Source organism: Gymnogyps californianus, chromosome 5 (genome assembly GCF_018139145.2).
Source record: "Gymnogyps californianus isolate 813 chromosome 5, ASM1813914v2, whole genome shotgun sequence".
Taxonomy (NCBI): Eukaryota; Metazoa; Chordata; class Aves; order Accipitriformes; family Cathartidae; genus Gymnogyps; species Gymnogyps californianus.
In genome coordinates this window covers 13326009-13351427 of record NC_059475.1, presented here as the reverse complement: position 1 = coordinate 13351427, position 25419 = coordinate 13326009, and the positions used below count along the sequence as shown (strand labels likewise).

Genomic DNA, 25419 nt, shown 5'->3' with positions numbered 1-25419 from the left:
AACTAGAACACAGCAAATGAGGAAATGCATTGGTGGAGGCACAATTTTCTGTATACTCCGTCTGAAAGAGCATTCCTGAGAATGCTCAGGTTTCAAACGAAAGGAATATATGTAGGTCAGAAAGGAATCCAGCTTTCATGGTCACACATCCTAATGAAGTCCACAAAGATCAAAAATGTTCATTTGCTGTCATAATTCGCTTGTGACAGGTTCCTGCACATGCAGTGACAATGTGGCCTATCAAGTATACATTTTCCTTTACATTCCATCACTCTTTTTATCACAAGCCTTTTTCAGATGACAAAATAAACATGTGAGTTGTTCTCATATCACTTACAGAAAATAAAACAAATAAGCAGAATTTATGCTTGAACTGGACAGATGGACTGTAATCACCCTTGCCTTTTCCCCTTATTTCAAAGTCCATTGTGAGCATTAATTAAGTCCCTGTGAGGTAGTTAAGTATTTATTTAGCCAGATTCTCAAAAGCACAAAGCATCCACAATTCCTGTCTGAGTCAATAGGAACTACCTAATGCTGTGCTCCATTGGAAATGGGCATGCTGAGGCACACACGTGGTAGGCACACCACCCAAAGCTGCATAGCAAGTTAACTGGAGACCTTGTGGCTATTCACTTCTTCTAATCGCTACATGCATCTTCTTTTACTTATGTTACGAGAGCATGCCATCATCTATTACGTATTGAGGCCTGACCCTGTGAAGACCCATCTGTGTGTAACTCTATACACTGCAGGCGAAATGTTAGCCCTACTAAGACAATGGTAGGATTACTCCTGGCTTCAGTGAGGTAAGTTTACTTATTGGGAGTAGTCGCTGGGACAACTCCTACTGCAGAAAAGAAACAGACACACAGAGAAGATTTTGTTATAACTAAAATCTTTAGAAAGGTGAAATTCAATTGCATTATATGGCTATATCTTTTTTACTCTTCTAGCTAGCATCAGTTTCTTCAGAGATCTTTTTAGATTATATAAGCCAATATAAAACCTTACTCTTGTTAAAAAGAAAAAAGAATAATGAGGCCATCAAACTGCCATCTGTCTTCCCCTTGGGGCAAAAGTTAATTTTGTGGTTATTTTAATGATGAAGCAACATTATGATCTTTCAGTGCAAAATATTAAAACTCACGGTTAAGAACAGACACATTCCATTCTGATCCATGGAGCTGCTGTCAAGTGTGAAGTGAACAATGCACTGGGAACAAGGCTCATTAATAGCCTATTAATTCACTCCCTAAAATAATCATTTCTTTTGCCATTAGCAAAAATTTCTCTTTTCCCTTGACAGTTCAGCTAGTTTTTGCAAATGGGATGCCTTTAAAGAATTGATCTCTGTTTTATAAAAGCTCTATTGCTTTTACATTGCACCCTTTGAACAACATCAAGCATTAATTATGCTCTTGGGTAGAGGGTGGCTTCAGCTGTAGGTTAATTTTGAAACTTTTGACATTTTAATGTACAGCCTTGCACATCGAACTACATCTGTGTCATTATAAATGGAATTCTCATTGTCTCATAATTAATTTTGGTCTGATGATCCTTATAATATAATGGCAGCAGCATCACCACCCCAAAATGCCTTCTACCACAAATTTCATAGCTATGGTAGTGAAAGGTAAGAAGAAAGAACATGCAAAGTGCCTTCAGAGAACAAAAAATAAACATATTGTTCAGTTCAAATATTTCTTTGATCACTGTTGCATTTAAAAAGGTCCAGTGTAAACATGCAGCACTAATACAGAAGAATTCTGAGAAGCAAATACTTACCTTGAAACACTGGGATTAGGATTTGTTAGGATTGTTTTGGCAAAGTCTCAAGGCTGTTGACATTAAGTGTCACAGATAAAGAAAGCTAAAACTAGGAACCGCCAATTCTCTTTGCTATAAGAGAAATAACACGCTGCAAATGGTTGCAGAGTAATGAACGGCTGCTATTAAGTGGAGCAATCCCCCTGGCAGCTCATTATGCTAGGAGGTTAAACAAATGTACTACTCCAATCCAGTTGTTTAACTCACCGCACACAGCAGCACTGATAACATAGTCTACACATGCTTCCTATTCGTATTTCCCAATTTCAGAATAGAATCTGAAGGATTTCCTTTCCATTTTTATGAGAAAAAGAATCCAAATCTTCCTTAACATTTTGTCTGAGTAAACTGGAGCTGGCTTAAAGCGGAAGGAGGAAGAGATTGTATGGAGCAAGCAGCATCATGTTTTATTTATCCTTTTTTCCAGGTCAAAGGAAAAGGTTTTGTTAAATTAACATTCTGGGAAATGTACCTAATTGCATTAACTATGAATGCATTTGTGCTGTAAGCAGCTCAATTCTTTAAAGTCAAAAAATACTCTGATACTTCAGGAATTTGCAGGACCCTAAATTCCAGGCTGTTATCATTATTTCCTTCACCTCTAATCCCCCTAAAATTAATAGTAATTAGAAAAAAACCAGCCCTGATTCTAAGTCCTAGGGTCGGGTATTAAATTATTATTACTTTCCGTCACTAAGTAATCACAACATGCTCAGTGCAATACTAACAAAAATAAAACCCGTACTGTGCCCCCCAACCCCTCTCCCACAAATTTCACATGCTTTTAAAGAAAAAAAAACAAACTATCAGTTAAGCACTTGCCACCGAGATGGAAGAGTTGTCATTAATAAAGCTTAGGACAATTATGTTGGGGCAAAATACCCAAGAATGCCACCTACAGCAGACTGAGATCAACTGTTGTCTCTGATAATTCTGTAGTAACAGCAGCATTGGCATGTCAGAGCCTAGAAGTTCACGCACATCAAGTCCCAGGAGAGGCTGAGAGGTTCCACCATGAACTGTCAGTATGTTAGTCTTGCATGAAATGCTACCTTTGCGTATAATTGGAATAAAACAGAAGCCTCTCTCAGAGTGCTCTCAAGAGGGCTCCTTGGGTGGCATGGAATATTTTCTAGGATTTTCCGCATGTCAGGTACTTTATGGTGCTTGAGACAAACAGAGCTCTTGAACTAAGAAGCTGGGACTTATTGCGAATTAAAAAGAACAATACAAAAATCAGTGTTATAGCACTATACAAAATTTCCATGTGCTTACACCTTGATTACTCTCTCTGGTCACCCTGTCTCAAAAAGGATTGACCAAAACCACAAAATATAGGGAAAATGGCCAAAGATATAAAGGACCAAAGTCTAGAATGGCTTCCATGAAAAAAAAAGACACTAGAGAGACCAGCAATCACTTTTCAGCTTCAAAAAGAAATGTTTGAGAGGAAATTCAATATAGACCTATAAAATACAGATATTATGAAGGTGGTGAATACAGAGTGATTATTCACTGGTTTTCCTAACACAAGAACTGCAAGGCATCCTACTGAATTATCAGGCAACAGACTTAAAGTAAGCAAACAGAGAAACTTCACATGCAACGCAAAACTCAGTTGCTGCAGAATGCTGAGGAGACCAATTGTATTAAAATGGACTCAAACAATGGATTAGACAAATTCACAGAGGAGGGGTCCATGAAGAGCTGCAAAACACAATTGTCCGGATACAACCTTCAGTTCAGAAAGTCCCTAAAGTGCTGGTTTTCAGAAGCTGGGATAGTGTATCGTCAAAGGATCAGTTTACATTTATCTGTTTCTTATACCCTTTCCTAAGCATCTGCTATTGGCTACAGCTATAAATGAACAGATACAGCTGTTCAGTAATAATTTACTAATACAGTGCATGACATAGTCAGAGATTTATTTTAAGCAGAAGGTGAAATAATAGCTCAAGGGGAGAAACCCTTACAGGTTGCTAAGGAACGTAACCAAACCCGAGTTTGACAAACGCTGTCCAATCTACTCAGAACTCATCAGTGTCCCAGAAGGCAGAACCACGAGTGCCAAAGCCAGTTAGGTTTTTAGGATAAGTGGGGATGGTACAGAGTGTTCCACTGCCCAGGACCCAACCCAACAGCTGGACAAGACAAGGAATCCTCCCTCCCAGAAGCAGAGAAAAGGGTGCACTTATGGAGTCTGAGGAGGAGAGATGTCCAGCTGGCCCTGCAACGCCAATGTCTGTTGCAGCAGTACCTGAGGCTCAAACTATGAATTTGTGCTATAGATGTACAGTAACTATGACATTTCTTCAAATGCTAGGTACAGCCTTTAGACCTCTTGCTCATCACAGCCACAAATGACAATTAGGTACATGTAAGCAAAACAGGGATTGTATGCCCTTTATTACTCCTGAAAAGACAATTAGGCCAAAAATACCTTGTTATTCTCGCCTCTGCTCCAGAATAGATGACCTCTCCAGGCCTGTGCGCAAATTAATAACTCAATAGCATACTTTTTAAAAGCAACAGGAGGAGCATATCATTGCAGAAGGTTGGTAACCCTTTCCACAAAATTGTTAATCTAATTGAGTACTCATTCCTTCACACTGCAACTTAGCAATTCAATAGCTTGTATAAAATCTGTTTGCTAGAGCTTGGTACGATTCCCCAGAACAAAAGTGCAGGTATCACAAAAGTTATTCTGAGATTTGTCCTCTGTCTTGCTGACATTCTTACTGGAGAGGTTGTGTATTTGACAGGCATGGAGACGGAACAACTCCACAATCCAAAACAGAGGTCCCGGCTACATGAGTGAAGTATACTGACAGGGGAGTGTGAAGAGAAAATTATATCCATTTTGCACATAGACAGAAAACTTCCATTTCTAGTGTTGCATTCTTAAAAGGTGCTAATCAAGCCCAAAGTCATGCTAAGTGTAGTACTTAACTTGTATCAAATGGTCTAAGTATAGAAACATTTATTCTGCACAAAAAATTCAATTCACAGAGAAAGAATAGTTAGAGGAATACACAGGAAGACAGAAAGGCTGACAAAATATCACCATTAATGTTCCAAAAACAGTGAAACAAATGAAAACAAGCCCACACATAACTGAAGTTCCATGTTTAGAGACTATACTACACACATGCATACAGAGGAGGTGGGCACAGACAAGAATTACTCTGAACTTTAAGACAGCAGTAGCCTTGATGCCAATGTTTCTGATTGACACCAGCTAGAAAACCCTACTTTATATGACTGGAAAGCCAAAATTCTGTCTGCTCAGTGAAGCTAGATTTAATTTTTGTGCTGATAGATGGTAAAATGTAACACACGAGGACATTTTACAAGTGCATGAAGTGTTTCATCCTTGCTTCTCTACTTCTGCTTACCAATAACTGGCTTTAAATGTGAGGGACAGAAAACAGTACTCATCAGAATAACTTGAACTGGGGTTCTTTGAACTCAAAGGCACTCACATGGCATACGAGTGCCTCACACCGTGGTGTAACGGCTGCACTAGCACTTGTCTGGGATGATCTGAATAACGTACTTGTGGTTTCCCCATTTATGAGTAATGTTGTGATCCCAAACTATTAATAGCATCTGCTCTATATTGCTTCACACATAAATATGATCCTGTATGCAGACAATTCATCTAGTTATCAGTCAATAGTATCAAATGCATACCGTAAACATGTTTCAAAATTAATGCACAGATGTTTAATTACATGAGGAATCAAGCCTTGCCCCCCTCCAAAATAAAGGAAACCACTGGGCTGACAGCTCTTGGCAAACATATCACTAAACAGTTAATTCTGTGTTTTGCTACATCCTGGCTCACACTGTTTCCTCTTTAATGAAAGAATCTCAGCAGCCAGAGAATTACCTACTCCACTAGGAATGCTGCGCACAATGAAGGCTGTCAGAGTTTAGCAGAACTGCAACACAAGGCCAAGAAGTCCAATACCAATTATTCTTCAAAAGGCAGAATACAGTTCTTCTCCAGGTAGCAAACGGTTTCTCTAGCCATTATCTCTGCCATATTTTCCAAGTGCAGTATTTTAGGCTTCCCCACATTGACTTTTTCCATGTCCTCCAAGAACTTGAGAGATGAAATGTTCTGAATACAGGCCATGTGAAAGTAAATGGACAAACACCTATACAGAAATTTTTGTCTGGAGATGAGCGTGTAAATATTTATTCTGGTGAAACAGAGATGAGAATGAATAGACACATCCCCTTGTTCTTAAATAGGAACTGATCTCCCATTTAAACCTAGATTTAATCTAATTGTCAGCAAAAGCAGCCAGACATCTTTAAACAGCATTTGTGAAGAATATATTTCAAGGGTTTCCTTACTGTGCTGTTTCCCTTCATCATTTCTAATTAGCCATTGCCAGACCTGTCAGTACATTATGGCTTCATCCCAAACAGCTCATTACAAGAGAGAAATACAAGCAAAGATGGGGTACTGTAGCTGTTGAATGTCCTCATTTCTTGCAGAGGTACCAGGCAGCTAGTAAAAAAACAGACACCCCTGTGCTTTTTGCACAAGAGCATACACTTCTCATCACCTTTGTTAGAAAAATTTCCCTTTTTTTTTCTAGGATTATCCTCTTGCCGCCTTCTCAACTTGTACTGCAACAAATCAGCCCTTCTTCCTTTTTTTCTCCTCCTTTTCCCATCAGACTACACTAGTCTCTCTCTTGCACATCTGCTTCCATTTTCTTTCCTCTTTCTGACTTCTCTTGTTTAAGCTGTTGGGAGTAACCTTCCTTTATGGGTCCAGAAGACAAAGGACAGCTTCTTCAACATGCATGTAGAAAAAGCCTCTAAAAGCCAGTTGGTTAGCATCACCATTCATTTTCATGAATAACTTTGAGAGTGTGTCTGCATTACAAGAAAAGTATGTGCTCAGGTTCATGGTCTTGCTCAGGCCTTAAATACACGTCTTCAATTTTTACAGTCATATCCTAAAGTAAAGGTAGCCCTATCCTAGAAAATTTGCATACCTTTCCTCAGTCCTGTGCTCTGTCATCAGAGGTTAAGGGAGATCTGCTTCCACATGTGAAAGTTCAGAGCCAAAGAGCATCATCTCAGAACGCTGTGATACCATCGGCCTGATCCAGAAATTCCATCACATCTACGTGATTAAGTTAGCAATTGCAGATTTCTTTGTGGCTTCCAGATTTGATTTGCATGCTGCTTCCAGACCCTCAGTAATCATTACCTTTCCGTGTCTCTACAATTCCCAAAAGGATCTCCAACAACTCTCTGAATGGGTATTGCATCATAAATATGTTGGGTCAACAAAGCTACATACTAAAGAAGGATAAAATAACTTCCTTTTTGGGGCTAGTAAGGAAAGACAAGTTCTTCCACAATATACCACACACAAATTCCAAGAAAAAAAATCCATGAAAGACTTCTACGTGGTACACAACTCATGCACAGAAGTACCAAACAGATTTGAGCAACCAGAATATGAAGTGCTGTTTGAAGTGTTTTAAACAAACTGTACAGAGAGGTGAAAGGCAGCTTCTCTGCCTCAAATGCACAGGTGTTATCCAGAGCCAGCAAGGATCTACTGATAGAGATGAGCCCTCACGGTTTTGTTTATGCTGCTTCTTCAACAGTTAGGGCCTCCCAGTAGGTGGAAGGATCAAAGCATGGCTCTATTATGTGCTGAAATATTCTAGAGATACAGAAATCTGTGATTTTTCTGCTTATACACGAACAAGGAGAAGGAGTATAACAGAATTATATCCCTTTGAGACACCACATCTTCAGTAATAATTAGTGTTGTTATTTCCGGGGCAACTATTTTGAAGGATGTTTCTCAGGCCTGATTTCATCAGAATCTCTGACTTTCCCCCCCTCCCCCTTCAAATTAACTGCTGCTAGTATGGTAGTTAGCAAGTCCTGATAGTTAAATCCCTATAGATAGGGACTGGACAGAATTTACTCAGTGAAGAAATAAGTCTCCTATTTATTTACCAGTTCATGCTTAACAATCATGCCAGCCAGATCTAAACACTACCAGCTTATAGAACAGTTGCTGATCCTGCCTACAGCACAGTGTGTAGGCATCTTACTGGGAGATGCACACTAGGTTAGGCTATGACTGTCTTCCAAGATTTACAAGCTATTTTGTCAACTTTTACTGTATTTTAATTTTTTTCAACCTGATTGTAAATTCCAATTCCATATTATATTCAATATTATCAAATCATGTTTCCTCTTTAAATTTTTTTTTTTTTTTTTTTAAATTCTTTATACCTTTCTCACTGGATGGAAAGCTGATTGTTGCAATGTGCTGTCAGGGGAGTGACTGCTGACACTGGCTTCTTCATCTAGTGACTGTGACAGGGAGGGACTATCACTTTTGTCAAGAGGAATTGCAGGCTTCTGGGCATCCAGTTCAGTGGAACTCTCGCAGACCTACAAATCACAATTAAGAATTTGTGTTTTCAAAATCTCAGAAAGAAAAATGGTAACAAATTCACATCAACTCACAGTGTACACAATATGACAGGACTGGAAAGACTCTAAAACAACAAAGATGTTCAAAGTAACCCTAAGTAGAGAGATAAATGAATAGAGAAATATTTCTTTCAAACATTAATGAATTTAAAAAAAAAAAAAAAAAAAATCAATAAAGCTGCTGAAACGTACAGCTATTCCAAAAGCCTGCAGTCTGCCCCTACAGGTAAGCCACTTTGAGAGCTATTCAAGGTGGGAACTCCACAGAATTTACACAATGGGAAGTCCCAGCCACCTTTCTGCTGCAATCCCTACTGTTTTGAATGAGTTTCAAAGCCACCTTATTGTGCACCTTATCTGCCTTGTAGTTTGGATGCACACCACCGAGCACTGTCTCTTTTTTGAAAGCAGGATTCTTACCAACAGAGGAAAAGGGGAGAAATTAGCCCTGCTGACAAAACTGTAACTGAACAGCATGTATGAATACTGATGAAAATCTTAAAAGGACATGATGCAGTAGCAAGAGCAGTTACTAGTAGAATGGGAATAACTCTCAGACCTAAAAAAGGTGTTCTTCACTCTCTTTTCACTAATCATTCAGAATCAAAAGGGAATCTTTTTCAAGGTTTAAAGTTTCCAGTAAAAAGGAGTTGAAATGGAGAGAGACTACTGCAGTCCTCCAGTTACCTGTTCTCGAAGGAGGAATGATGATGCTTTTATTCTCCCACCTGCTGCTCACCTTGTCTATTCAGAGATTCAGAACTTTGGGATCCAGGTTGTTTATGCAGCACTTTTTACAGACAATTTTGGCCCAATCTGCATGAGGCATGAAGCCTCTGCTGAATACAAACATAGACAGGACAACAACAGAAAGTTCAACCAAATACATGAAATCTCAAAGATGTCTCCCATTTCTGAGCTTACATTGACTAAACGCAATAGGAAAGAACTTTTAGAGAACTTACTTGTGCTTCATCTTGGATTTGTTGCTGAACTGGGGCTGGCTGCCTCACTATGTAGTTGATTTGACCAACTATGGTCTGTTGAACATGCTGAGGTGGCTTGGCTTGGTTCAGCTGCAAGCTGGACTGTCCTTGGGCCTGCAGAAGAAGCTCCAGATCCTTTTTCATCTCCTCCAGTTCAAACTGGTGGTGCATTATGTCCAAGCTCTGCTGGATGACTTGTTTGTGGGTGTTCTCATTCTGACCTGATGGTGGCGATGCTGGTGGCAGCTGCTGCTGCTGTGGTGGCTGCTGCAAGTGGTTAGATTTTACCTTCTGGAGATGACCAAGTTGCATTTGTACAGTTGATGTCTGCAAAGAAGCCTGTGTGCGGAATGGCTGTGGATGGCTCGTGTGAACTTGCTGAGCCTCATGTGATACAACAGCATAACCCAGGGGTGCTGTCTGCTGCAGCTGCTGGGCTGGTAAGTGCTTTCCCATCCTCCCAGACACATTCTCGGGCTCTGACCGTGACTGCTGTTCCAGCCCAGACTGTGTTAGCTTCATAGGCTGGGGAGCACCTCTTTGCTCTTTGTCATGTTGCTGCATGCTGTACTGCAGAGGAAAGTGCTGCTGATGCAGTTCGGGAGGTTGTCGAAAATTTTGATGGCGGTTTATGTCTTGGTAAGAAGGCTGAGCTTTGTTTGGGTGAGGTATGCTGAGGCAGTGTGAGCAACACACAGGTGCAGAACACTGAACTGCAGGTGGAAACTGATGTGGCTGGTTATTCACAGGCTCCAGCTGTGATGCTGGTGAACGATGCCCATGATACAAGGAGGTCTGTAATCCTTGCACATTTCCACAGAGTAGCACATCTGAGTGAGAAATGTGTCCAGCTTCCATAGTGAAACCTCCTGGAAAAAAAAAAAATTTACTCCTTCCTATGATCTTGACAAATTTACAAAATAAAAACTGTGAACGATGGCCATTTCCTTGTCTTCATTTCAAATATAAAAGATATTGAAATATCCTATCTGAACAGTTCTTCAACATACCTTCAAGACAAATTTTTCAAGATTTTTCAGTGATTTAAAATCACACCAAACTCCCACTGATGTCAGCGGAACTCATGGTTGAATTACCAGCAAATGCTTTGAAAAATTGACCTCAACTTATTTTATTTTAACTGATGGATATGGCTTATACTTTCATTTTTTACTAAAGTACGAGCATATCTTCTCATCCATAAGCACAGGTACAAAAGACTGCTTCCAGGGTGAAAGTGACAAAAATAAAAGAGATTGATGTTACGTAGGTGAGAATCATAAAAGCTGGAAATAGAAGTGACCCATGAACTGATTTTATCCATGCTTTTAGTCAAGAGAAGATTATTCCCTGTAACACTTTTGATAGTGTTTTACCCTATCTAGTTTTAAATATCTTAAAATAGGACGAGAACCAATCTTTTAGACCACTGATTGGCCCACCGAACTGAATTTACTGTAAAAACCCACTGCAGTTGGGAAATTTATAGCTGGTGGGAAACAAAGTCACAGTGTGTACATTCATTATATAAATAACACTGTAATTATTATACAGTCAATGTCTTAAAGCCATTTTTGTGCCCATTAATTGTAGGTGTCTCAAGCACTGCTCAGGTTCCTTGGACACTAAGATACTAAAGGATCTGAGGAGCGCAGGTATGACTGAGCCCAGCTGCCCCTGGGTAAGGCAGAGGAAATAGCACAAGGCCCACTGTAGATACTCCATTTCACCCAGGATACTCCTTACAGGACTGCCAAAGTCACAGTGTTGTACAGAGCTATTGCTTGCTGGGACAGAACTGAATTTCAAATACATTGGGCAAGGTCAAGGCTGTATGATAGCCAGTGACACTACATTTTAAGTCATTTCAGTTAAAAGTTATTTCTTTAGTCAAATTTGTTACAATTAAACAAATTAAACAAACAAAAAAAAGTTATTTGTTTAGCCTGCACAGTGCTTCCACTAAAATAGTAGTTGTGTGATTTTGTAAGACCATCAAAAATGACATTTATAGAGTGTATTTCCAGGTAATGTTTATAAGGTAATATTTATATATAACAATGTCATTTAATAGGTGAATTGATATAACTGGAGGAAAAAAATGGAAAGTTCAGCCACACTAGCTTTTCTTCAGAACGTGACAAGAGGTACAAAACTGGAAGTCAAAACAAAAAAGGAGAGCACTTTAGGGGAAGTACTGTATTGTCTATATCTGTCTTGTCTAGCTTTGGGCACTTGCCTAATAAACAACAATATATTTTTCTTACCCAAATTGGACAGTTGTTTAGTCCAGTAGGAGGGATCCCAAGTAAATCTGATCTTCAGAGGAGGGCCTATGTCTGTGTTACAGTTTGTCTCTAACAAGCGCTGAATCTGAAATACAATCTGGTAACAAATCAAAGGATGATGATTTTATTCACAATTATAAGATCATGAAAAATGTTTTATTTCAGAAACATTAAATCCTTAAAACCGTTCTCACACTTACTGCACAATTTCAGTTTACTGAGAAAGTAAGTATTGCTCTTACCAGTTCTTTACTGAAGAGAAATGGGATGCTGTTTTTACTGCACACTGCCCAGCTGATGAAGTTCTGCACATGTTCCATCTGTCTGCTTAAAACCACAACACCTTGCAGTTGTTGCTCCAATTTCTCCTTCCTTTCACTGGTGATTTTCTGTTAATAATGTGAATCAGTAGAAGATAGTTGTTATTCTTCAGACACACATAATGCATACGATCATTGGTACTACATTATGCATTATTTGCAGGGACACTGTTATTTAGAATCTCTTTAAACCACCAATCATAAAAAGAAAGCAAATCCTATTCAACAGATATGTCTGAATTCAGGAAGAAAAATGACTTCTCCAGGAGCAAACAACCTACATGATTCTGGCCTCGGTTTAACAGAATAATGTAACCCAAGAAAGCTGTAGAAGTTGGATCAAATTTGCACCTGGATCGCTTTCTTGTCTCTTACAATACACAACAGAAGAGACCCAAGAAAGAATATAAAAAAGGGGGAAGCATGCAGCATTTCCTTAGAATGGTCTTCTAGTCTCCAGCCAGTCATGATTTAGGGACCACAAAGACAGAGACTACATTATCACCCTCAGTGTATTTTTCTATTAATTTGTCTAATTACTTTTGAATCCACACACAATATCTTGCAGCAAGGAGTTCCACACTTACTTATCATTTATGTGAAGAACTATCTGCCCTTGTTTGATTTGAACCCAGCACCTCCCAATTTCATTTGATGTCCCCTACATGCACTTCAACAGAGCACTGTGCATATACTTCAAGTGTATGCACAGTTGGGTTGTGGTTATAACTCAGACAAATGCTGAAATGTTGTCAAAACACACGAAGACTGAATTTACTTAATGTTTAATAATAATGAAATGAGAACATGTGTTTCCTTTTTTTGTAAAGCTACTTAGCTGAGTAGCCATGTTTGAGTCAAATATGTAAGTTCAAAGGTAGCCAGCAAGTGCTGAGTGCCTTGTCTTTCCAATATCTGCTAAAATTACCCAAGAATAACTGAGAACTGGAAATTCTGATCAGATCTGATAACAATTTTTGTGCTCAGCACGTTTCAAAATAAAATCATATATACTTCAACTGGACATCCAAAAACTGAAGAGTCAAAACTGCAGGCTCTGTTACAGAAAGTAGACCAGAGATCATTTTCAAAACAGAATATTAAATGTGCTGCTAGTGATCTTCTACAAATTAAACATTAAAACCAGAAGCTGGTTTGTTTTGTAAGTACTCGAAAGGTACACACATATTCTCTGTAACTGCATTAGAAAATGTGGTTAACTCATGATAAGCAAACATTTTGCCACTTCTTCCTGAATCTTTGTCAACCATTGAGTCCACATAAAATTCTGCAGAAAAAAAAAAAAAGAAATATTTGAAAACATAAACAAAGGGACAATAACTCTCTCAGTCTGTTTTCTCCATTGACACTGGGATTAAATTTAATTTAGTTTAACTTCCCAAGGTATCAAAGAAACTAGCCTTACTTACTTCAAGTTGTTCAAGAAGGATGTTTGTTCGTTTATTGATTTCATTCATCAAAACCATCTTGGCCATTTTTATTTGATTTTCTACCTTTTTGTATAAATGTTTTACTTCAAGCAACCTATGGGTAAGAGATACACACCCCTGGATGAGCCAACTGGTATGTCATTTATTCAGAGCTTAGTAGTTATTTGTTACAAGAACTGATCTAACTATTGACAGAGAACTCCAATGAAAGTTGTACCATTTCCCATAAGTTCTCCCACACTTCTCTTCAAACATAGAATCATAGAATGATAGAATGGTTTGCGTTGGAAGGGACATTTAAAGGTCATCTGGTCCAACCCCCCTGCAGTGAGCAGCGACATCTTCAACTAGACCAAGTTGCTCAAAGCCCTGTCAAAGCTTTGAATGTTTCCAGGGGTGGGGCATCTACAACCTCTCTGGGTAAACCTGTTCCAGTGCCTCACCACCCTCATCATAAAACATTTCTTCCTTATATCTAGTCTGAACCTACCCTCTTGCAGTTTAAAACCATTACCCCTTGTCCAATCACAACAGGCCCTACTAAAAAGTTTGTTCCCATCTTTCTTATAAGCCCCCTTTAGGTACTGGAAAGGCTGCTATAAGGTCTCCCCAGAGCCTTCTCTTCTTCAGGCTGAACAACCCCAACTCTCTCAGCCTGTTCTCATAGGAGAGGTGTTCCATCCCTCTGATCATTTTTGTGGCCCTCCTCTGGACTTGCTCCAACAGGTCCATGTCTTTCCTGTGCTGAGGACTCCAGAGCTGGACGCAGTACTCCAGGTGGGGTCTCACCAGAGCAGAGTAGAGGGGCAGAATCACCTCCCTCAACCTGCTGGCCACACTTCTTTTGATGCAGCCCAGCATATGGTTGGCTTTCTGGGCTGTGAGCACACATTGCCAGCTCATGTCCAGCTTTTCATCCACCAGTACCCCCAAGTCCTTCTCTGCAGGGCAGCTCTCAATCCCTTCATCCCCTAGCCTGTCTTGATACCAGGGGTTGCCCTGACCCAGGTGCAGGACCATGCACTTGGCCTTGTTGAACCTCACGAGGTTCACATGGGTCCACTCCTCAAGCTTGTCCAGGTCCCTCTGAATGGCATCCCATCCCTCAGGCATGTCAACCACACCACTCAGCTTGGTCTCATCTGCAGGTTTCCTGAGGGTGCACTTGATCCCACTGTCTATGTCGTTGATGAAGATATTAAACAGTACTGGTCCCAATATGGACCGCTGAGGGACACCACTCATCACTGATCTCCATCTGGACATTGAGCCGTTGACCACTACCCTCTGGATGTGACATACTAATGCTGATTGACTCTCTCAAACATCATGCCAAGAACAGTCTTAAGTTCTTTGTCAACAAACACACACAGAAGCCATATCCAAAGAACTTTCACTTTATACTAGAGTATAAATAGTATAAATAGATTTGTACTCTTTCAAGGTGTTTGAAATGGTTTTATTAATGCAGAAGAGAGATCCAATAGCTAACAAATACATAATCAGTAGCCGAAATCCAGTTCATATAATGAAATATTTTCATTTTTATACTAGCCTTGACAGGAATTGCAGCTTATTTTGAGGTTTCTTGATGAAATAAGGTATTTTTAAAATAGTCTTTATTTCTAATCTTTTCAAATTCTAGTTTGGAAACAGATTATACAAAGAAATCTCAACTTGGAAGTCAGCTGTCACATGCCTTATTACTATGGAATCATATTACAATGCCGGGACTTGTCAATACCACTTAAAAATGAATTTGATATTTTTAATCTTCCTATTATTTCCTACCCTCCAAGAAAAAAAAAAATATAGCATCTGCATTTACTTCTGTTAACCTACATTTAGTGAAAGTAATATTTTTACTGATCACCCACTTTCATGAAAAAAAAAAAAAGCATAGCAATTACCTGTCTTCAATCTGTTTAGCTGAAACCTGAATCCCATTTTTTTTCTCTTCCACTTTAGTTATGACGTTTTCCAGGATAATTCTCTGATTTTGCAAAGCTTCATCAAGATGTCTGAACCTGTGAAAGAAGGGGAAATAATCACACCATGGTTTTTTCTGTTGATAAGTAATCAATCTATCAGTTAATAAGTTTAGAGGACCAGCTGCCTTAATACCTGCCTGGACATGGTCCCCTGCTTCTTTCCTACTACAAATGTTCTCTGTGACAGCTAAACTTTACCACCCCTTATATAGGTAGGCTCATCTCACAAGAAGTGTCGCTGTGTGTAGACAACTCCTTATGTGGCTCACACACTTCCACAGGCAAGCAGCATGCTTAAACGTTGGTAATTCTGGTCTTGTACAGTCATGATGTCTTTGATGAAGACAAACAGAAGTACTTAAACCATGTTAAGTACTGAGTTCAACTTGTGCATTTGAGCACCATCATGAGGAACTATATGCATGCACACATAGTATCTGGGCAGACAATACAATTGGGAAGATACATACTGCTGAGAGCAGTGAGTGATTCTGTGAGGGCAGTAACCTATGTGTTACACTGCTTGGGCATAAGACAACTGAACTGAGTTTGCTGTGGCTTTTAAGTTTGGACTAGCCTGCAACTTCAGCTGACAGGAAATGCAGATGAACAGTATTAAATCTAAATTAGCTACAGTTTTAAACAGGATTATGATTAAGCAATCAATGTGTGGTACCTGTGTTCCTTATGCTCTGTCAGAAGGCAGCTACGGCACGTAAGGGTATCACAGGTCTCACAAAACAGCTTGAGTGGCTCTTGAGTGTGCACTGGACAAAATAATGAAAGCTCACTTGCTTCATCTTCAGTTGCTGAGGAATATAAAGCAATGGTGTCATTGTCAAGGATTACTATTATAGTTCAGAAAAAGAGTTGCCAAACTCTCACAATTTTATTGAAAGTCTTGATGTTATTTTTAAAAGACCCAGACCCTGGAACCATCTGATTATATGAAGCAGGGTTTGTTTATATTTTTTTCCTGGCCCTATACACCCTACAAACTGAGCACATCAAAGGGGTTCAGAAACAAGTCATCAAACCAAATTCATACTGTCCTCTAAACTCTCATGAGTTTTAAATACCTCTGATGATTTTGGGCACCTGCCTCACGACTTTGAATGCCCTGGTGTGGCAAACCAGTCAACAAAACTGTATTGTAAAATGTAGAAAATCAAATATATTAAATAAACCTGAAGTCACAGCAGAAGCAAGGACATCCTTTGTTCTTAAGAAGTCACACGGGGAATTGTTTTTCAAACTTATGTTTGTTGTAAATGCAGTACATATAAACTTCAGCAGCTAGAGGATATTGATATTAGGCACTAAAACCTGTTCTTAAAAGGATCTTCTAAAGAGTAATGTGATGAAGAGTAAGAATGGACAGTGGATATGTAAAGTGGAAGTGTTGCTCCTGTACAATCTATTCTTGCCTTCTTTCCTGGATACAGTAGAATTATTTTAGAAGGAAGGAACACTGTCAATGAAAGAATGCAAAAAAAACCCGCTAAACCATGGCAAACAAAACCCCTTCCACTGAAGTTAGACATTCACAAGTACATCTACATTAATAATTAATGCAGGGAGGGAGAAGCTCTTTTCTTGGATCCCAAAAAACACAGACTCCAGAGCCTTATTTTATTAACCAGTGTAAGGACCACCCATCATTATTACTGGTGAAAAACATTATTTTCTCAAAATGGTCAAAAAGCACAAGCAATGCTGAAGTACAGTGACAGATTTATGCAGGTCAGTGTTCAAATCCTCTGTCTACAGAACCATCAACATTATTAGCACATAGGGACATATATAGGGACAACAAGAAAAGCACACGATTGCATCCTCAAAGTATTCCTACAAAGACACTATCCCATTATTCTTTACCAACACACGAGAAATTAAACAAAACAATCATCATTAGATAACACTTATTGATACAAACTTTAAACGAAATAAAAACCTTACTTATTTATATATCATTATTTGCTCATATAAAATGAAAAAAATGTTTCAATTTTCCCACACCAAACCTATCTTACTTATCTAAACATTTAAAAAAAACAACTTGTGGCAGGGACCATGCTCTCATCCTGTAGCAAAATGGAGCCCTTTAGAGAATCAAGCCTCTGAAGTGATACTGATGCAATAACAGACACACAGCGTACAGCAAGCTAGACTAACTCAGTCACTTTATTTTCAAATTGGAAAATGCACAGTATAGAAGTAGAAAGGCTAAGAAAATCTGATGCGTGACAAAGAATGAAAATATGGAGAAAATCCATGCCATGCTCTAAAGAAAATACGCCAAATTTCATATTTTTTAGACTGCTATCTACTCTAAACATTTCTGAGATGGTTGATTTACTTCCTCCAGTTCAATTGGCTTTCCCCTCTGCCTTCTTAACGTAACATGCAAGAAGATAATTTGTGATAGATTAGGCTAAGATTTTTATGTAACAGCATTACATAGTTTACATTGTTATGAATTATTTACTGCAGTATCATGGTTTATTCTTCAGGAAAGTTTATTGTTCTATATTATTATTGAAACAAATGCTAATAGATAACATTATTAAAAGAGGAAATTGGATCAGAGGTTTTTTTAGCCCACTCCAATATTTTTTTTTCTATCAAGGTACAAACTGAACTAACTTCGACAGCAAATTTTTTCTGATTGTACTGCAAATATGTACTTTTGCATTAAAACCTGCAGCTGACAATGCAAATAGTATATAACCAAGCAGTTGTATAACCAATATAAAACCAAGGTGGATGTCAAAGATCATCTTTTCCTCCCCTGTGGGGTCAGGCATTATATCTTAAAAGAAAAATAAAAAGCCCACAATAGCTATCTCAATTTTCATGAGCTGGAAAAGCCCCTCTAAGTGTTCAGCACCTGCAGAGCACGCAAGCTGTTTTTCTGAAAACTCAGGATCAAATTATCCATATTAAACTCCAACTTATAATGAGATGCGGTCTTTAAGGTCCAAGTATAATGAAGCCTAGTCACAATCTTATATAATGATTTCTCCATTTTTCTCTCTCTGAAGGGTTCTTTAGCCTTTGGGTGATTGTAACGATCCCAGAGAAATCAGTGGTTTTTTTAGTACTCTGTCAGATTTAAGAGACAAGCAGATTTCAAATGCAAACTAAGGATAAAAATCAATGTTATCTAATTACAACACAGACCCACAGCCTCTGCCACTAGTAATTCCCTGATTCAATTGACATACCAGTGAGAACTGCCACTGAGCCATGATATTCTCGACCTACTTTATACTCAGCTCAGAGCTACACTCTTCAGTTTTAAAATAAGTTGAATTCTTACAAATCAGAAGCTAAACAAGGGCACATGTCTGTTTTTTCTAGGAGCAGACATCTTGACCACAACAACTATCCATGTTAGCTTCTTGAAAAGAATCTCACCTGAAGAACAGGGAAAGTTCAGTTGCCCTAAATTCTGAATTAACATCATTTGAGTCACCATTTTCTACAGCCTATATTTTCTTTATCTGAGGTGGATCTCTTGAATAATTAACAGAAAGTTTTAAATCTCTGTTCCTCTGACCAGTTGATGTCAACTTTGGAAAAGCAATTTCATCTTGGCTAATAGAGTCCTCCCTCAACTTGCATAATTCGCAATGACTCAAACTTTGATTTTATAGGTTCATACTCAGCCTTGAGAGACTGAAAGAAAAGGATAGTATAGCAAAGAGAAAATTATTCATTTTGTGCACTAGCCTATAAATAGTTGGTATGTCAGTACCAGATCATTTACTTCTAATGTAGTTTTGGCGAAAGGATTGTTTCTACTCAGTTGCAAAGCACAGATTTCCACTTAACAAGGAAAGAGTCTGTACTAATACTGAATGTCCTTTTAAGAAAGTTGGGACTAAGGGAGGAAGTAGTTCTGGTTTATGACTCCAAGCAGTTCGAGAGCTCTGCAGAACTTTGAACTTAACAAAGTTCACATTCCTAGTGCTAATGCAGAGCCCTCCAGTGAAAGGTTTGTTCTTCAGAGATTTTTCCTCCAAGACTGCTGCTTAATCTGTCATAAAGCTTTGGCCCATGTTCCCAGCACCTAGTTCTCCAGTGCTCAGCAAATTCATTCCAGAAGCAGATTTCAATGTTTTCACATCTTGTGGTGACAGATCCAGAAAGTTTTCAGGGAGTTTTTGGGTTTTGTTTGGTTGGTTGGTTTTTTAAACTGTCAGGAAAAATCAGTGTCTGTGAAAAACTGCAAGTAGTGCAGTTTAACCCATCTGTGAACCACATCTCAGCATCTCTTCATATTCATAATCAGCACTAATAGTCTGACACTCACAAGAGAACTGGAATTTTTTATAGTACCTCTAGAAGTGGTTCACCTAACAAGAATACACTGGAGCAACCATACAACATACAAACGTTAGTGGGAAATTTGGGGGGGGGGGGAGGGGGTGGGAATCAAAGTGATGTCCAGTGTGTGCTATTTATCTGGGTTTATGCTTAAAAAATACGGTCTGTTTTTCAATGTAGGAGGTTCAGTAACAGTTTTTAGCTGAACAACTGTGACACAGACCACTCCCATAATTTCCCATTCCAGTTCTCAATAAGCATGTTCAAAACAATGAAATCTAACTAGCACAACCATGCCCCCCAAGCTACCAGATGTTACAGAATGCTATGGAGGTGAATAAAATAAAGCTGTTTCCAAACAAGAATGGAGCCATTTCTAATACCAAGAAGCCCTCACAGGGAATCCCCTACCAGCAGCATTCATTTTGTGGACCTTTACTTCAGACTCATAAAGGATGAGTCAGTAGGACAAAGAAATCAGGCTACTTTAAAATTGTTTTCTTCTTATACAATATGGCATTTTTCTGTCCCAGCCTAGTCGTGCTCCTCCCCATGCCCCTAACTTCTAAATACAAATTTGAATGAAGGGTGAAGTTGTCAGAGGGCCTACAAAGAAAGTGGCTGTTGTTCAGAAGCACCATACACAGACTGAAGGTGGCTACTGAATCTGAAAGCAGAGGATGCTTTATTTCCAGGAAAAAAAAACCAAAAAATTAAAAATAATCAGCCTGAGTTCTAGTATATCCTAGTATTTGCTTTCTTTGAAATATCCTCAGGGGGTATCTATGTCCTAAATAAATAATATAAACACAAATAATAATAATAATTAAAAAAGCACAGGTTACATCCCCATTCATTTTTTAGATTAACTGGCCTATGTATACACTACCAACTTCCTTGTTCATTTTTTTTTCAGCACATAGAATTTAGGACTAAAAAGATGAGAAAGCATTTTTGTTTATGTGTTTGTATCTTTTTATTTGTACAGCACACACAAAACCACAACTAAGCCACAGGTATATTTTCTTATGATTATTTGTCAACAATATGAGCTGGTAATCTTACTCAAAATGAAATGAGTTGGAGCCTCAAAACCACAGTCCTTATCTTGCCATCAACTCAAGAAGAAAAACATATTGTCCATCCAATCAGGGCATTTGAGGGGAGACTAGGGGGACTTCAGTTTATATTATTCTCTAGAAAAGACCCAGAAAACATTTAAATGTCATCTGTGCTTTTTTATTATTACTATTCTTACAGAGTTTTTCGTTGTCTACACTCTATTTGGCAACAGCATATCATGTCTCAAGTGCCTCAAACCCTGTTTATATGAACACCCAGGACTTAAAAGAATTTCACCTATGGCAAGCATAAAGTATAGGCTTCTATAAGGAAAATACTAAAGCCAAAAAAAAAGAAAAGTGTATATATATAAAGTATAATCAGTGGGCTAAACCTATGTTTATTCCTTGTTCTGTCCTTCATCTTCCTTATGAAGAAGAATGACAGTGCAGCACAAACTCTTTAGCACAAATAATTTCATATGTGAGCAAAGTGTAAAAAAATCATTGTATAAAATTGCAAAACTCTTATTTTTGAGTTGCTTACATAAGTTTAGGTTAGCATACTCCCTAGCAGATTTCTGGCATATAAGTAAAGAAAATAATGAGCAGTAATAGGAGATGATAATCCTTTCTGTGGATCGTCACTGTATAGGAATGAGACGTATTTGCCAGTGGGCTTCATTTATGCTTGCTGATGGCAATACAGTGGTCACACTCAGAAACCACGTTTTTCACTCGAGGCTTAGAAAAGGAACATCCTATAGGGATCACAGCCTTTTCCTGTCTGTGACTCTCCCTCCCACACCTTGTCCATAAGCACAGGAATTGTTTTATGGCAGTTTCCCGAAGGAAATTACCCAAAAGAGGACAGAAATACTGAAAGGGCAAGGCTTGTTGCTGTTGTAGCCTACCAAACCCTAGCCCATCACTCCGCAGACTGAAAAGGCATGTGGAAAAGATAGACTCTGTGGAACACAAATATCCAAAATTTTTCAAATACTGTGGAATGCCGATTGTGGCAATGGCCCTAAACTTACAGAAAAATCACATAATCTCTCATTGATACATACATATCCTTCTGAGTCACACACACAGAGCATGGTGTCTGTGGCACAGAGCCTGCAACTGCTCCTTTTTCAACTGAATAACTGATATGAGAAGAAACAAAATTTCAAAGTGTGTCTTCAGTACCTGTGCAGCCCTTCAGGGATACAGACAGGAAGCGGTCTCCAGTTTCCTTGCCATGTCTGTGTTCCTCTGTACATGAGCTGCACAACCACTTATTGCAGCTTGTACAGAGACTGTGAGCAGGCCTCTTCTCTTTACACGTGGAGCAGCTCTAAGAACAAAAAGTGCAATTACATACAAGGATAACACATTAGTCGTACAAACTGTTATCTTTAATAGGCTATGATTCAGATTGGTAAGCTTAATATTTTTCTTCCTCAGACTAATGCAATTCAAGTGATTTTAAGAGTCTGGTTACTGTTGTAAAAAGGAACAGAATAAAATTAAGATTTGAAGCTCTTAAATCAAATTGGTTGTCTTTCTGTGCTCTAGCACAATCAAGCACAATTATGACATGATGTAAGAATTATCCAACAAAATTCTAGGGTCCATGTTACATGTGAAGCCAGAAGAAATAATCATAATGACTTGTTTCTTGTGAACTGAAAAAGCTATGAAACTATGAAATAAGACCTGTCTGATTTCAGTTAAGGAGGGTTAGGTTAAAAGTTACTTTTGAAAATGAGTGATGTGCTTTGTAATCCCTTTCTGTTAGGGTTGTACTACTTACTGATGGCTTTAACACATCAAAGGAATGTACACCTTACTTTTATATATATATGTGTGTATATATTTAGATAGATACAGATATTTTCTACCTCAGAAAAGATATTCTAGGTTGCCAAGTAAATATGTGAAATGTTAGTCAAACATAGCCCATCAAAAAGCTTTTTAATCTAACTACCATTTCCTTTCTAATCACAACATTATGCAGAAGCATTTTACCATATCATTTCAGTGTCATTCATTAATTTATATCCGTTACTAATTATTTATTAACAAACTAAAAAAATCCATAGGCTAGAATCCACCTCTGCTTTTATGTATGTGAACATAAACCAGAGCTACTTCAGCAGAGCTACTCTAAATCTACATTGCTTTATTTAAAATTAGAGCTTACTCTATTTGCTTTAGCATTGCATGAACCACTCTGATACAGTGTAACTGTCAGAAAAATACATAAAACATGCCAATAGTAAGGCAATTTAGAAAACTATATGGGGACACCCACATACTATTAATGAAAAACTTAGTTCCTATTCTCTAAAGAGCTGACCAGAAATGAGCTCAATTTATATATTGATATCACATGTGGTGAACTGGAAACATAAGACATGGGAACATGAGAAGAACTGGAAACCTTAATTAACTATCATCTCTATTGATTCAACAGTTTAGGAAATGCCCTTTGTTACATAGGCCATGCTGTCTGGAAGTGTCACTAAAGGGGAAATGAATAAAGCAGCACATAAATGAAGTGGGTAATTTGATCTTTGGTATCCAGAATGAACTCAAGAGTTACTTCAAGATAGCTATAATGATACTTCCCTTAAAAAAGTTTTGCACTAGGCATAAAATACCTTGTTTGAAAACTCCTAATACTAATGTCTTTGACTTACCATAGCCACAAATAGGTACTAATGGGCAGAGTGAACATAGTGATGTAATTTTACCATCATCAAAGCATAAAAGCTTTGCCACCAGTTTATCAAACTCAAACATTTCCTACAAAGTCACAATATATCTACTCTACTTGTGCATAGTTCCTGAATATTGCTACTACTCAGGGCTACTCAAGCAACTAATAATAGATGGCAAAATTACTTTCGACAGTGTCCTTTCTGTTGGGCATCAGCTTATCTTCAATTCAGTTCAGTAACAACTGCATCCCAACTATTCTGATGGGAAACATGAAGAGAAGGATATAGCAGCATGCGCTCAGCACATAAGCCCTGATGCAAGCCCTGGTGAATTTAATAGAAGAGTTTCTCTTTGCGTTGTCTCAGGGAATAGAAAGCCTGAAGGAAGAACAATCACAGTTCTTTGCTGGTCATCTTAGTTTTAAATCATGGCTTTAACATTAAGTGGAACATCTATATCCACCTAAATTCTGAGATGCAAGTGAGTCAAGTTCCGATTCACTTCAGCACAAGAAGAAAAATTTTTGTTCTGCTGAAATTAATTTAAATTTTACCATTCCCTTCAGTGGGGCTGGAATTTCACAACAAGCCTCTTATCAACTCATCGTTCAAGAGTTTCTAAGCATACCCAATCTTTTTCAAAGAGATTGGGCAATTCTTGACAATAAGACAAAAAAGCAAATTTTAAAATGTGTTTAATTGTCTAGGCAGGGAAGTATTTGTGTAAGCCATTCTGCTATTTTAGCCATTTGCTTATCAACGTTTTCCAAAAGGTACATGTAATAATTTAAACCAAAAAACCTAATATAACTTATATAACCAAAATGCAAGGGTATTTATTCTGGGAAGCAAAGCTTCTTATATAAAGAGAAGTGTCTAATTTAAAATGTACCCATGAAGGGCCAACTTAGGGAACAGGTCAAAAGTTGAGGGATGCTCTGCCTTCTCTGCAATAACCAAAACTGCTTAATCACAGGTTTACCTCTAACTGTTCAGCTGTCAGTCTGACTAGAACTTATATTGACACTGTACTGTGTTAACATTACTTTTAAGTTGCAGAGCACAGAGTGTTCCCAGAGTTACATTATTTATGATGTGGAAATGGGCTTTTGGGCAAGAGATTCTGAATTGCATATTTTTGAAACTCCTGCTACTGGTATATAGCACATTCTATCATTTATGCTTCACTGTCTCACACATTGAGAAATGTCTTGCTTCCAAACACTTTATTATGAACCTTGACAGATGCCCATTTGAACATATTAGGTAAATTAAGAAAATTATGGCAGTTCAGCTGTGTCTTGGATGAGCTGGTGCTTCTCCTTTTGATATCACTGATGATGAAACTATGGCTTTAGTTTTGGGGGGGGGTGTTAAAAAACAGTAAGCAAGCTTCATTGATACATGACTTGACTGTTAATAAAAAGGAAGCAAGCCAAAAACTATGAGGAAGGTTCGCGAGTCCCTCTAGGACACTCCTATGCTCCAGTGAGAAATCTGCTTTACTGAACTGCTCTCAGGACTCCTAAGGGATTACAGAAAATAAAAATCTTCTTTTAAAGAAGGTTTAAAAAAATAATCTAGTGCTTTTGAAGACATTAGATATTCTCGTTTGATTTCCTTTCTGCACAAATTCTCATTGAAAGGTAAATGATGTGAGTCATGGTAATTAAGAAATCCCAGTATAATAAGTGCATTCTAAATATTCAGCAATATCTTATGAATTCTCTTCTTCTCTTTGAACAGTGCATGTGAATAGACCTCTTCCTGTTTTAGATAAAGTTATGTTGCACTCTTCAAGCACCTTACACCTGAAGATGTCAACACACTTTGCTTGCATTAACTTTTTAATTTCCCCAGAACAATGGAGAAAATGAAACACAGAAATGACTGACAGGGAAGAAGTACATCCCCTCCATATGTTTTTGCAATGATGTCATTGGGCAAGTCAATTGCACAA

The 25419-nt window shown here is 38.2% G+C and overlaps 1 protein-coding gene across 1 annotated transcript in view; it reads right to left on the bottom strand.

Annotated features, from left to right (window-relative positions):
- The window catches only part of TRIM66 (tripartite motif containing 66), a 51310-nt gene that overhangs the window by 13745 nt on the left and 12146 nt on the right, over positions 1 to 25419 (bottom strand). The window contains exons 3-10 of the mRNA XM_050897335.1: positions 21943 to 22090; positions 16032 to 16164; positions 15275 to 15391; positions 13344 to 13458; positions 11836 to 11982; positions 11573 to 11690; positions 9285 to 10174; positions 8116 to 8277 (exon numbers count right to left, since the gene is read on the bottom strand). Of these exons, the coding sequence (XP_050753292.1) occupies positions 8116 to 8277; positions 9285 to 10174; positions 11573 to 11690; positions 11836 to 11982; positions 13344 to 13458; positions 15275 to 15391; positions 16032 to 16164; positions 21943 to 22090 (1830 nt within the window). The remainder of the gene's footprint in view (positions 1 to 8115; positions 8278 to 9284; positions 10175 to 11572; positions 11691 to 11835; positions 11983 to 13343; positions 13459 to 15274; positions 15392 to 16031; positions 16165 to 21942; positions 22091 to 25419) is intronic.